The sequence below is a fragment of the Columba livia genome, chromosome 12, assembly GCF_036013475.1.
Source record: "Columba livia isolate bColLiv1 breed racing homer chromosome 12, bColLiv1.pat.W.v2, whole genome shotgun sequence".
Classification (NCBI taxonomy): Eukaryota; Metazoa; Chordata; class Aves; order Columbiformes; family Columbidae; genus Columba; species Columba livia.
In genome coordinates, this window is record NC_088613.1 from 16,858,938 (window position 1) to 16,872,281 (window position 13,344).

The 13,344-nt window shown below is 38.8% G+C and overlaps 1 protein-coding gene across 12 annotated transcripts in view; it reads left to right on the forward strand.

The window, feature by feature from the left end:
- TENM1 (teneurin transmembrane protein 1) overlaps window positions 1-13,344 on the forward strand; it is an 814,857-nt gene that overhangs the window by 727,705 nt on the left and 73,808 nt on the right. For all 12 annotated transcript variants that reach the window (XM_065077940.1, XM_065077943.1, XM_065077939.1 and 9 more), the window contains 3 exons: window positions 3,037-3,253; window positions 10,129-10,248; window positions 12,027-12,288. In XM_065077940.1, coding sequence (XP_064934012.1) covers window positions 3,037-3,253; window positions 10,129-10,248; window positions 12,027-12,288 — 599 coding nt within the window. The remainder of the gene's footprint in view (window positions 1-3,036; window positions 3,254-10,128; window positions 10,249-12,026; window positions 12,289-13,344) is intronic.

Below are 13,344 nucleotides of genomic sequence, written 5' to 3' on the forward strand. Positions count from 1 at the left end.
TGCAAGTAATTCAGACCAAAATAACTCCCTTAGCAGAACCTGAAAGAGTTTATAAGATAGTCACTTTGCTGACAAGTAAACTGTGAAGACAAGATGAAAATTGAGCCTGACTAGAAGATGGAAATCTGCTTTCCCTTTGCTCGGTTTCCTTCTGTGTACAGCATGAATGCACAGGGTTTGTTGCAGACATGTAAGCTGTTGACCAAAGCAGAGAATGAGGACTCTATTAGAGAAAGCAAAGTATTTAATTGTTATTTTTATAGTTCTTTCTTTCTAAGCAAATCTTCATATTCTAATATTTCAATGAATTTTCACCCTTATTTCTTACATAAATGAGAGAATCAGGTCAGCTCAGTTCCAACATCTAATGGCTTGTTGACAAGGGAAAAATTAAGCAGAATAGCTACTGTGGAATAAATTATTCCAAAATAGCTTCCCCCTGGAATCTGCTATTCTGAAATAAGTGTGCCTGATTAGTACTTATTCTGCCAGAGCAATGCTTGTCAAATTTCCCAGGTAGACAGCAGTCAGCTTGTGAATACCTTCCAGAAAGTACCTGGACTCCTTGAACACGGCTTGTGACTGCCAGAACCAGCCCACTGGCAGGACCAGCCCTGAATAGCCACGTCTAACCACACCAGAGCCTTCACAGGGTTCTCCACCAGTACACAGCAAAAGCAAGAGATTTCAATCTCTTTGTCACCTTTTCAAGTCTAGTAGAATGCTTTAATATTTGCAGTCTTGAAGAATCTAATAGTAATTTGCTGCTTTTTAGTTTACTTATTAGTAATATGTTATTACTAATATAATATAAAAATAATATAGAATAGAATAGAATAGAATAGAATAGAATAGAATAGAATAGAATAGAATAGAATAGAATAGAATAGAATAGACTTATTAGTAATTTATAGAGTTTCATTCCTTGGACAAAATGAGGAAACAATAAGAGGACATATATTTCCCTTGCAATTTCAAGCCTTGTTTTCAAGGTTTCAACCCAAAAAGCTCTTTTGTTTTTTCATCAGAACACAATGAATATCCCTTTGGTTCATATCGCTGACTCCTCCATCCACTTCCCATGTGGGTTTGTTTGGACTGGAGGGCCCTTATTGTTTCAGCTTACTGATTTCCTAGCAGATTCCAATAGCTTTCTAGGTTTTCTTGAATATAAAGTGACTGCTGAGTGTACTCAAGCTCAATAAACTCCTCATCGTCCTGTGAAGCTATTCTCCCACCGCTGGCAAATGCCCGTTGTCTCTGGGACTGGGGCAATCTGGAAATAACTTAAAGCATGCACTGACCTGTAGCTATTCCAGCTTTGCTGGGTCCGAGGTTCTTAGATTATTGTTGCTAGCTATCTACAGTTGCCCTTGGCTAATCGTCACAAAAACTAGCCAGCTGTAGCTGATTTCTCAGCTGCAGTAGGATAGATATGTTAATATTTTTTATTTAGCCAAGCAGTTACCTTGCTCAAGGTCCAGCAAGGATTTTTAGATTCTAAGAAAGCCCATTTCTTAATGCTTGTTGGTTCTGTAGAAAGGCTTTTGCTTTCTTTTCAAAGTGAATATTTTATGGTGTTATTTACCGAGCATTCACACGGTGCAGTGTGCTCTATTGATAAAAGAGCAGAGTTATCTGAGGGTTGGTCTCACACCCATTAAAGTCAATGACAAAACTACAGCATCTTCCCTGATAACGCCGCTTGCCCTGAGGAGGTACAGTTTTATAGGCACGAACAGAGCATGAAAAGTCAAAACATGAAGTGAAAATATCTGACAGTATGTTGATCCTATAGCATTCCAATTTTAACACAAGGGAAGTCCATACAGTGATATGATGACTCCACATTTATTCAGACTGACCTTGTTAAAAATACAAAGACATCTCTTTGTTGAAGGATACAATGCCTTAATCTTGCTTTATATGCATTGGTGTGCTTGTCAATCCATGGAAGTTAGCAACTGCTAAGTCATAAAATGGATGTTTAAGAAGGTAGTTGGACATTTTACTGTACCTTATTAAATCTGTTTCTGGTTGAGTATGCAATTTAAGCAATTTGGATGTCTAAGCTGCTAATAGAAGCCCAATTTTAAGGTGCTTAATTTAGATGCACTTCAGTGTTTCACTTTTCACCATAAGCTTTGGACAGTTAAGTAAATGAATTTCACCCACAAATGTTGCAAGTTTGTCTATGAAGAAATATAATAATAATAATAATAACAACAACAACAACAACAACAATAATAAAAATTTCTCCTAGTTTTTCATACTTGCAAATAGAGGGAGGAGGAATAGGTGTATTTTTGCTTTCCAAAATTGTTCTCCTGGTGCAAACATTTGTGGAGAAGACTGTATCTGTCAGGTCACTGGGATAGAGCCTGCATCAAGGTGTGCATGTACATAATATATTACCAACTACAAAAGAACTATAGCCATGCTTCTGTCCTTTTTGGATCATTCTAGTATTGCAACCAATAAATGAAAAGTAAACATCCTAAACCACTAATAAATCTATTGTAGAACTTTAAATGTAAGACAGACAACTGTAACAAGTACTTTTTTTTTACTACCGTAGTGAAGATGCTTATGAGAGTTACATTTCAGACTTCATTGTTGCAGACTGGTCAGTAACTGTATGTTCTTCACAGGTGTGAACAGAGCTTAGTGACAATAAAGGACTATTAGAGCTAGCAGCTGCACAGTGTGGATCATGCACCTGTTGGACTAGCAAGTATTGTGTAGTGATTTTCCTTTTCTGCCTGTTCTGCAGTGGAGACACTCTCACTCTCCCCTATTGACTTAGTTTGTAGGTTCTGTTTTCTCATTGTCAATGTGGGGATTTTATGAGGTGATAACAGTGTTAATGACTAGAGGAAATACCCCTCCTGGACTAATGCTTTATTGAATTTGAATGTGTCGTAATCAGCATGCCTTCCGATTGATGGAATACCTCCTGTGCTCTCCGGTACTAAACACAGTGCTTTATTCTCAGAATCGCTCAGTTTCCTGAACTTTCCATTCTCTCTGTTTTAGATGGCTTGACAGACTGCGTAGACCCTGACTGTTGTCAGCAAAGCAATTGTTACGCAAGCCCTCTCTGCCAGGGTTCACCCGATCCCCTTGACCTGATCCAGCACAGCCAACCGCCTTTCTCTCAGCATCCTCCCAGGCTCTTTTATGACCGAATCAGATTCCTCATTGGGAAGGAAAGCACTCATGTAATCCCAGGAGATGTCTCGTTTGAGAGCAGGTGAGTTTTCTTTTAGAGAAAAGAATTTTCTGAATGTTGAGAAATACAATGAAATTATTTAACAAGGAAAAAACAGATACTTGGTTAGTTGAGAATTCTTCTCTGGTTATCAAAATATACTTAAAAGGATAGCAAACATTTAAGTCCCAACAGCTCAGGATTTTGTTTACAAGGTTTTTGTTACTACCTGTCTAATTCATAAACTGTCACAGCAACAAACTCTTCTGCTGATATTAACAAGACTTGGACGGTTGCGGAAGGTAAACCATCTTGTACTTACAGAGTAATTGGAGGAAGCTCAGCCCTTTCTGCTGTAGATACATACAGTGGCACGAGTTGGATTCATATGCGCTATATTCAGTCACTTTTCTGCACAATAGAGTTTGTGTGATATTTACAGCATAATAAATTTCATATGTGTCACTTACATATAATCCAGTTACCTAAATTAAGAAACTTTTTTAGTTTTACCGTAGGTTGATAGACCAGCATGGAGTTCAGCATTTTATGCTGTGGTTGCTCTCAAGCTGTCAGGCAAACAGTAGAGTGATCGGTGTTTGTGAGATTGGCTTGCCCTTTAACAGGAAAAGACTGTGCAATGGGAAAGGGGCATTCACTCAGAAAACCTGGTAACACATATTTTCTTGAACATTTGAAATATAGGGGCACATAAGTTTTTATGCTGTAGTTCACCTGGGAAGCTATAACTTACATGCTGACAAAGAGATCCACAAATCATCCACATCACCTAACTATTACCCTGTCAACTAGGACTATACATTAGATAAACCATGTTCCCGTAATAAGGCCATAAGATTTTTTTTATTTTCACAGTACAGTACATAGCACTTAGGTTACAACCTTGACTTCATTCCATAGCTGCGCACAAATTCAGTGCACTTTATCTTTGTAACTTATTAATTTTTAATCAAGTAAATATGTAAAGAGAGTCTTTATTGATCTGAAATACCTAAACATTTAATCACTATTAATAATGTAACAGGATATGATAAATATGTAGAACCATAGGGCATGAAAATGAACTCCATAACAAGCACCCACCTGCCAGTGGCGGGTCTCCTGCTGCTGGAGCAATGCCACTGCACCTGCTGCGAGGTCCTGAGTGGGATGTACACACTTCAAACCAAAAGAGACCAGCAAAAGACTTTCCTCATCAAAATGCCTCGCAGTGAGGTGTTTTGGGAGAGGAGGTGAGCACTCAAGTTGCCTGTATGGTGTTCTGTGACACTGCAAATGTTAGCAGCCAGATTGCACATAATCCCATCAATGTGCCTTTATAGATATAAGGAACTGATCTTTTAAAGCTATCGTTGATGGGATTTAACTTGGATTTAAAAGCTTTTTTCTGAGTGTTTTATTTCTTTACCCTGATATCTGCCATGCCTTTGAAGAACAAAGAGCAGCAAAGGCTGGTGTGTGAGCAGCAGCCCACGCTCACCTTGGTTTTATGCTTTATACCATTAAGGAATATGACTCGTACTTGCATTGGTCCATTATTCACACCCCAGATATCGTTTGCTCCCACTATATAGAAATAACTATTTAGTTTGGTGAGAAGATCATTGAGATTCAGATGAGGCTTTCTGTGTCTTTGGAATCAGGGCAGTGCCTGGAGACTTGCGCTGAGCCATGTCTCCTGAGTTTTGTCAACAGTAATCTGCAATGTGCTGGGCACCCTGAGGAGTTCTTCAGGCCACACTTTGCTTGATCCTCAAGTCTTCCAGGCTGTTGAAAAATTGCTCATCCATAAGTCAAATATTATTAAAAACTGCCAGAATTTTCCTCAAGGATGACAGATCTTAGAAAGAGGCAACAGCATAGCTGCCCTGCCTCTGTTCAGAAATCTTCCTCTGACATTGTCACTCTGACTGTCATCCGGTGTCTGTTCTTCTCCTGGGAATTAAGATTGCTGAAAAAAATATAGAAAGACAACTGTTACTACAGTAAAAAAAATATCAGAAATCTGTGATCCTGCCTATCTGGTACAGACCAAAGGATGCTTGGGGATTTTTAATCTCCTTTTGGCTATTTCTGAAAAGGTTGTGTCCAAGCAGATGATATTAAGTCATGGCCACCTGCAGTGCCACTTATTTTATAGCACTGGTGGTTCAACAAGAAATGTGGGAAGGTTTGGATGAAACAGTAGCTTTCATTTATTTCAGAGCACTGGCATCCATTCCCACTGGTGCTCGAATTTTGTAAAGTCCTATCTGGCACTTCTTTTCTTTTCCTCTTTTCAAGAAGTCTCTGAGATCATTAGGAGGATGAAGGAAGAAATATCTAGCCAATGTTTTGAGTCTTTTCATTCAAATGACATTGTGCAGTGTTTTACTGTACCATAGCTCAGTGGAACTCCAATATGGGTGGTGCTCGCATGAATCTCACTGTACATAAAGCCAAAGGGAGGTTGAATAGATTTGGGAAACCTATCAAAAACTGGTGAAGATTATCTCTGTCATTCAGACTGAAGTGTTTTGTCTCTACCATATCCTAGCATTTTCAACATGATCTGAAATACTACAATTAGTTGTTGTGACAACTGCTGAGACATCTGTCCTTTTGAATTTGCATCTTAAATTTTAGCATAGATCTATTTTTTTAACATTTGGTTTCTACTATGCAGTATGGTGTTGCATTGAGCCATGGGTAAACACTACACCAAAATTAATGTTAAGGAGCTAGATATTTTCAAAACATATTTTGCTTTTTATTATGTCAAAGCTATGTCAATTTGTACTGGGTTTTTACAAATTCCCAACTTAAACTGTGACATGCTAAAAGGCAGATTAGACACATTCTGAATAAATGGAAATGTACTTGCTTACATCAGGAATGGTTTTGACCTACTGCATGTAGCAGGGCATAGCAGATTAAAATGTTTTTATGAACTTCTGTTTTCAGGAAGGTTTTTAGCTTGTTTCTTTGCGAATATTTTTAGTGCATGCTGCTGGCAAGCTATTTGACTCACTGCAAATAGCTTACAAAAAGGGTCCAGCGTATGGTACTGAATTAATTACCCTTCACAGGCTGCTTACAGCGACGTTGTCAGCAGGAAGAAATGAATGTACCTTACTAGCCTTTAGCTTAATTTCTCTGATTGAAGATTTTAATCAGAAATGTAATACAGTAAATGACATCTTCTGGTAATGTGACACTTGTGAATTCATGAGTTGCTTGACACAGTGCCACATCTGAGCCTAATGTCTCAGCCTCAGGTGCTCAGAGAATATTGGCAACTCAACACACAAAACAAAAGCAAAAAAATATCGGATAAGTAGTAACAGAACAAAGAAGAATGGTGGTGGAATAATAAAATGGTTTAAAAGTAATGAAAAAAATCTACCTAGAATTTTAAACTTCTATTTATATCCTAAATTAGAGATGTCAGACAAACTGTCAGATGGCAGGGAGCTGAGGCCCCCAGTTACACATGGAATGACCCACGAAGCATTAACAGAGAAATCCCACTTCTTTTAGGCCACCTGCAACCCGTGGGAATCTCTCAAAAAGCCAACTGCTCCCTCTGGAGTTGCAGATTTAGTACAGCTTGCCAGGGGACTAGAAACATTTTTAATGCATTTGAAAACACTAAGGCAGCTTATCAGGGACATGTTCCTTCCCAGCTCCTCCAAATTAGAAAAGACATTTTTGCACTTACTTTCAAGTTAAAACAACTTGGATGGCCTTAGTGCAAGCTTATGCAATTGCTGCAAGTAGGTGACTGTTGGGTGGGTAGGTATTATGAGTTGTTATCCCCCGTGAGAAACAAAAGCAGGCCAGTCACAAGCGTGCAGAACAAATCTGAGAGGCTGAGAATAGAAGAGGGACATACAACACGTTGAGGAGGCATGATGATCTTCAGAGGTTTCTCTCTTAAAATTAAGAAAAGCACTGAGAGGTAGCGAGGTCCACAGCTCCTCTGGAAAGCGGGTGAGTGTTGAAGCAATGAAACACGAAGTGGCAGTTGAGTATGAAGGGACATGACTGCAGGGAACATGCTCTAAAAGCTCTGCTAAGGAAAGGAGTGAAGCGAGGTCTGCAAGCGGCAAAGCTGCAGGGGAGCTGCACGCCCACGGGCACGGGCTCTGGGAAACGAGGGACAACCTGCTGCAAACTGGGGGGTGTTTGTTACCTCCTGAGCCTCGGAGATTCGTCCTGCTCATCAAGTAACTGGAAAATGTTTCCATACCTGCAGCAAAGCAAAAACTAAAATTAATTCTGATCAAACAGTCAGTGATTTAGTAGATGTTGGTAATTCAAGAAGAAGCCAGAGAGTAGAAGACTCTTCAGCTTGGAGTAGGTAATAAAAAAAGAGTAAATAATAAGGACAAATGTAGCAACACTGAGGCAGGCTTAGAACGTTTAAAATCTGAAAGATTGTAAAGACAGTTCAATGCAGATAAATGTAGAATAATGAGGTTTATGAATCTTTATCACATACTGTAAATGTGTGTAGCTTGTAAAATATGACAAATAATAAAGAGTAAGAAAGTTGAAAGATAAGTCTTTTAATATTATTTATGAATAACGAGAAGTAAAGTGAATCGGTAGAGGAAAGAAAGACTATGTATGAAATAATGGAGACTTTGATGAGTTTTTATCACACAAATCTGAGTGCTTGATAAAATATGAGGACAGAGTAGAGTCAGAATACAGGTCTGTGTGGAATGAACAAACAGGAGTACGAGAATAATATACTGGATAATGATGGCTTTTAAGGGTGTCTCTATCATATAAAAATGTATTGTAGATACAGGGAGTGCACTAGTGAAGGACTTAGAAAAGGAAAGGCAGGTCTGTTGATGTTAGAAATATGTGAAGACGATAGAAACCAGTATTTTCTGCTCTAACAAATCAAAGAGTAATTGAGCCTGGTTGTTCTGTTGAGTGAGTCTTGTGAGTCTGTTGAGACACACAGAAGCTTGATTGCCTTCAGTGAAGCAGCAGGTTTCACCCACAAATAGAGCCACAACCAAATTTGGTTAATGCAGAAAAAAAAAACGTGGTACATCAGAACTCCCTTTCACATATTGGCAGTAATGCAGCCTCTCCCATTCCTCTGGGATTTATCAGCATCTTTCTGGGAGCATGGAACTTATATTAGCAGCTGTAGTCAATGTCCAGTGTCACAAAGGGGTTAATTTTTATCGGTTGCATTTTCTCAGTTCATAGTCAACTGGGTTTGATGATATCATAGCAATAAATTAGTGTCCTGCCAAGTAGCTTTGGAGAACAGAATCTTATGAAACAAGTCAGAATTTTCAGAAATTTATGGTCTCCAATTAGTTCTTATGATTTCATTGGATCATGATTAATTAATCTCTCAAGAGATATTTTTTAAATTCATATATAGACTCCTAAATACCTTTCATCTGAGGAGCTGTTAAGTTTTAGATTACATATTCACTGTGCAAAGGTAGGATGTATCTGTTGAGGTCTACCAGGAACTTTCAAAATGAGAGAGAAAAACAAACAATGTCTAAATTTATGCTTATAGTTTATATGGAATAATTCATGCTGGTTACTTTTGTAAGTATTCTACTGGTTTTGAACATTATCAAAAGACTTCTGCATACACTGTTCTCTTTGTTATGTGAAACCACAGTTCAGGAGATGGGCAATTTTCTCATTAGATCCCAAGACCCACATCTGTTCTGCTGGTGGAGGTGTGCTGATGGAGCATACCTGATGGCATGGGGCAAAATGCTGGAAGGAGTTTCAGTGGAATGGAGCTGTGTAAGCCGTTAGAAAACCCCACTAGGTCCTAATCTACACCATGAGTGTATTTTACATCTTATTCCTCATCCTTGATGAGACCTGTCTCCTTTTCATTTCAGTCTTCAAATACATAGAAGGATAAAGCTAAGAAAAAGAGAGTAATTTCTTCCCTATTTCTGTGGCTAGGGTGACAGTAATGGTCTTAAAAGGCAGTAATGGAGATTCAAATTAGATGGTAGGAAAAACTTGCCATGAGTAAAGCACTCATACAGAAGCACTGGAATGGTTACTTGGTGAGGTTATAGAGTTAGACAAGCATCTGTCTGGAGTTATGTAGCTATAGTTGATCTTACCTGAGGCAAAGGAATGGACAAGATAAAGTCTTGTATTTCCTTTCAGCTCTCATTTTCTATGATTCTGTGATCCTGTTAGCCTCCGATTAGACCCACTTAGTAACGAGTTCACTTTCCTGTCCGTTGACTCTGATGCGTTCTGCTGTGCTGCCATATTCCAGCCTCTTTACTAGAATGGGAGGATTTTTATGCTGGAAAGTGGGTGCAAGTCCAACAAATCCCAGAGGGAATTTAAAAGGGCATAAAATGTGATGGGGTATTGAGAAAAATGTATGTTACACTTGATTAGGCACTCTCTGAACTTACCTATATAACTTTCTGAAGTTCACTGAAGACCATGTGTCTCACTGCTGCCTTATTGCATTAGTTCAGCTTTTTTCTAATAGACAGCGATGCCCTATTCTTAGCGGCAGAGAATGAGGTTTCATTCTCCCTTTGCACAAATCATCACCCCCTAGAGCTGCAGCAAGCTAAATCAGTGAAACGTTAGTAGCGCTATTCAGTGGCAGAACAAATGGCATCCTGAAATACAGCCATAAATAGAAATATATTCTCAATACACCAATGATACACGGAGGAGTCTGTGTGTCGTCTTCATAAGATAATGGTTTTTCAAACCAAGCTTTTGGACTTGTTTGAATTTTGATTCAAAATCAACAGTCACAATGATATCGGAGCGGTTCTGTCTGTCTGGAACAGAAGTATAGCACAGTTTCTGAAATCAATGCCTTTCTCACCATCCTGATATGTCTAATGTGTTGCCTTCCACTCTTTTTGTTACAGACGGGCATGTGTGATTCGAGGTCAAGTGGTGGCGATAGACGGAACGCCTTTGGTAGGAGTGAATGTCAGTTTTCTGCACCACAATGAGTATGGGTACACTATCAGCCGACAAGACGGAAGGTAGGACTTTCTTGTAGGGTCTTTCACTAGTTTAGCTTTTCGTAGTTAGTGCCATCTACCACCTTCTGTTCATGTACAAAATTTTCATAGACATCGCTGGTGTAGGTTGAGGATGGCATCTGGCATTCTGCTCTGGGAGCACATTATTAAAGCTGTCTGTGGTAAAGGGACCGAAGAAGAAAGAGAAGAAAAAGCCTGAACAGCAACAGGATTAAAGCAGCATTCGAACACCTGGAGTCAAAATGTGACAATACTGCTGTGACAGCACCTTGTTGACTTTTGAATATTTTCTCTAGTAAGATTTTCCAGAGAATTCAGTCTTCTCTTTTTTTCTTTTTTCTTTTTTTTTTTTTTTCTGTTATTAAATGTGAATCTTTCAAGTAGTTTATTGAGGTCTCAATGAAGTTAATTCCTTTAATTGATTTATCTTAGCCGCACAAGTAAAACCGAGGACCGACTCTTTCCAGAGTCAAAATGGTTGAACGGCTGTTCCACAAGCAGTTGTGGACAATCCTGGCTTCCCTCTCTTCCCCAGCCTTGTAAGGCTGAGTTCCATTCTTGAAGCAAAATGAAGTTCTCGTGTATTCTATATTGCACTCCAGGGTTGGCCATCCATTTGCAATACACTCCTGGTTTGCTCCTCAACTTGAATTAACCTGCTAAGAGCAGTTTAAGACTTCATCTTCCTTGGCTATGTTGTGAATGACAAGAAATCAGAAGCTGCCTTCCAAGAAGGAAAGAGTGTCATTTGTCACTGTTTCCACAGTTTTTTTTTGTTTGGCTTTGTCAATTTATCAAAGTAAGGAGCATGCGTATTTATTTTACCTTAGTTTATTGACTTTCAAATCGCACTACTGAAAATTAGTAATTATCATCTCCTCTTTACGCTAGCCTGGATAAAGTTGTTGCATTCAAATATGCTACCTGTGTTTCGCTGTGAATGTAATCGGTGTCATTTGGGAAATGTGATGAGATATGCATAATTAAGTCTGACTTCTTATCACAGTTTGTTACCATCAAAAGCCTCCATAATAGATGCATTCAATAATACAGAGGATGAAGTATCTATTTACATATTACCTTATGTTGCCTGACTGCGGATGTCAGAAGCTCAGAAAATTGAGACTCTGTGTATCGTGCCTCTGATGTCCCACTGTTTTGCAGCCTGGATATGCCAAAGGTTCTTCACAATAGCTCCCAGCGGATCACCCGCCTTATGTACAAGAGCTGATTCAGTTCTCAATGCAATTAATTGGCATCTTTCCCAAAAATTTAATATCCTGCACAGAGGGGTCTTCTGCTCGATGTATTTAACCTTTTCTTCCTGCTACTTTGAGAAAAAGACAAAAGGATATGTTAATAGAGAAAAGGCCAAACAGGCTTTAAGCCTTCTTATTTTGCATGCTGTACCTGCATAGATTATGAGTAACATCCCTTTTCTGGGCTAGGAATTTCTTTTCATATAAACCAAAGTAGCTGGGTCTACACTCTTGTTACAGATGACTTGTTAGTATTGATTCTAGTTGATAAATAGAGGGGAGGTAGGCCAAGTAGCAGTGAAGCGCTGTACCTTACTATTGATGCATGCAGAGAGAAAGCATGGGGAGGTAAAGCTTCTTCGTGAATACCAAAGTGAAAAGGAAAGGTCTACTTGAGTGATTTGACATAGTAAATTCAGGGCTGTAATGAGCAACCTAAAGTTTTTGTTTGTGATGCCTTGAAAGTTGTGATAATGTGATGATAAAACAAAAAGAAACAAAGTATTTTGTTTTTTCCAGTTTTGACCTTGTGGCTGTTGGAGGCATCTCCATCACTCTGGTTTTTGACAGATCTCCTTTCATATCTGAAAAAAGGACACTTTGGTTGCCTTGGAATAGATTTATCATCGTAGACAAAGTTGTAATGCAAAGAACACAGTCGGACGCACCATCTTGTGACATCAGTAGTTTTGTCAGCCCAAATCCAATAGTACTGCCTTCACCCTTGACCGCATTTGGAGGATCCTGTCCTGAGAGAGGAACTGTTATTCCAGAGCTACAGGTAATGAAAAGCCTTACAAATTAACAATTTGTTCAGTTGCAAAACAAGTTATAGACAATTTTAGAAGATGATACCAAATAATACACAATTAACTGCTGTGATGTTATTGACTTGTCAGAATGTCAGCTATGCAGATTTCTAGTATTGTTTCACACAATGCTTTTGTCTTTTTTTCTTTATTTATTTTTGTTAATATTTTAAGGCGCTTTATTTCTTACCTGCAAGTAGAAGAAAGTGGGGAGTCCTAACACAATTTATTACTGAAATCCTGCTTTATTTAGAATAATGCACAAAACCAATGCTAGGTTATAGATAAACAATACGACTTCCCCGTACATCAATGTGAGATACTTTACTCCACGTGAGATATTCCTGGGTCGTCTTTAGACAGCGAGGTACCCAAAGATGCCATCTACTCAGAGAGAAACTGGCCCCAGTCCCTTTTTTGACATTGCAGGGTCCTTAAATGGTTAAATTTCTTTGTACAGTACTGGGAAATGAACAAAAAGGAGCCCAGAATAATAAAAGAAGGAGATATATTAGCATGTATTAATGCATGAATATTTCTTCCCACTTTTCTATTAAAAAATGAGCAGAGATGTCAGATGTATGACAGTGGGGGCAGCTGGGATGTCAGCAGGAAAGAAGGGGAACACTGCAAATCAGGGACAATAAATGGGGCAGGATTTCCCTGGCAACACTACATTTCATATGTTGAAATGATGAGGGCTGGCAGGCCTCCAGCTGTACTGCAGCAATCCTCTGACAGTGATCCTGTTGCAATGTGTAAATAAAATTGTTTTGAAAGTGAAGCAATCTCTTGTTAAACAAGAAAAATTGAAAACCTGGGAGATATAAACAAAACAGTTTGTATTTTTCCAAGCTTGACAGATTTAACATTGTGACAGGTTGACTTGTGATTACAGAAATACACTAAAATCATTAACCATGGTAAAGTACAGTCTACTTTTCAGTGGTTTTTTGGGTGGCTGCAGTGGCATCCTCCAAGAAGCTGCTCTCTTCTCCTGCCTGTTCTTCCTCACACTCAGTCCCAGA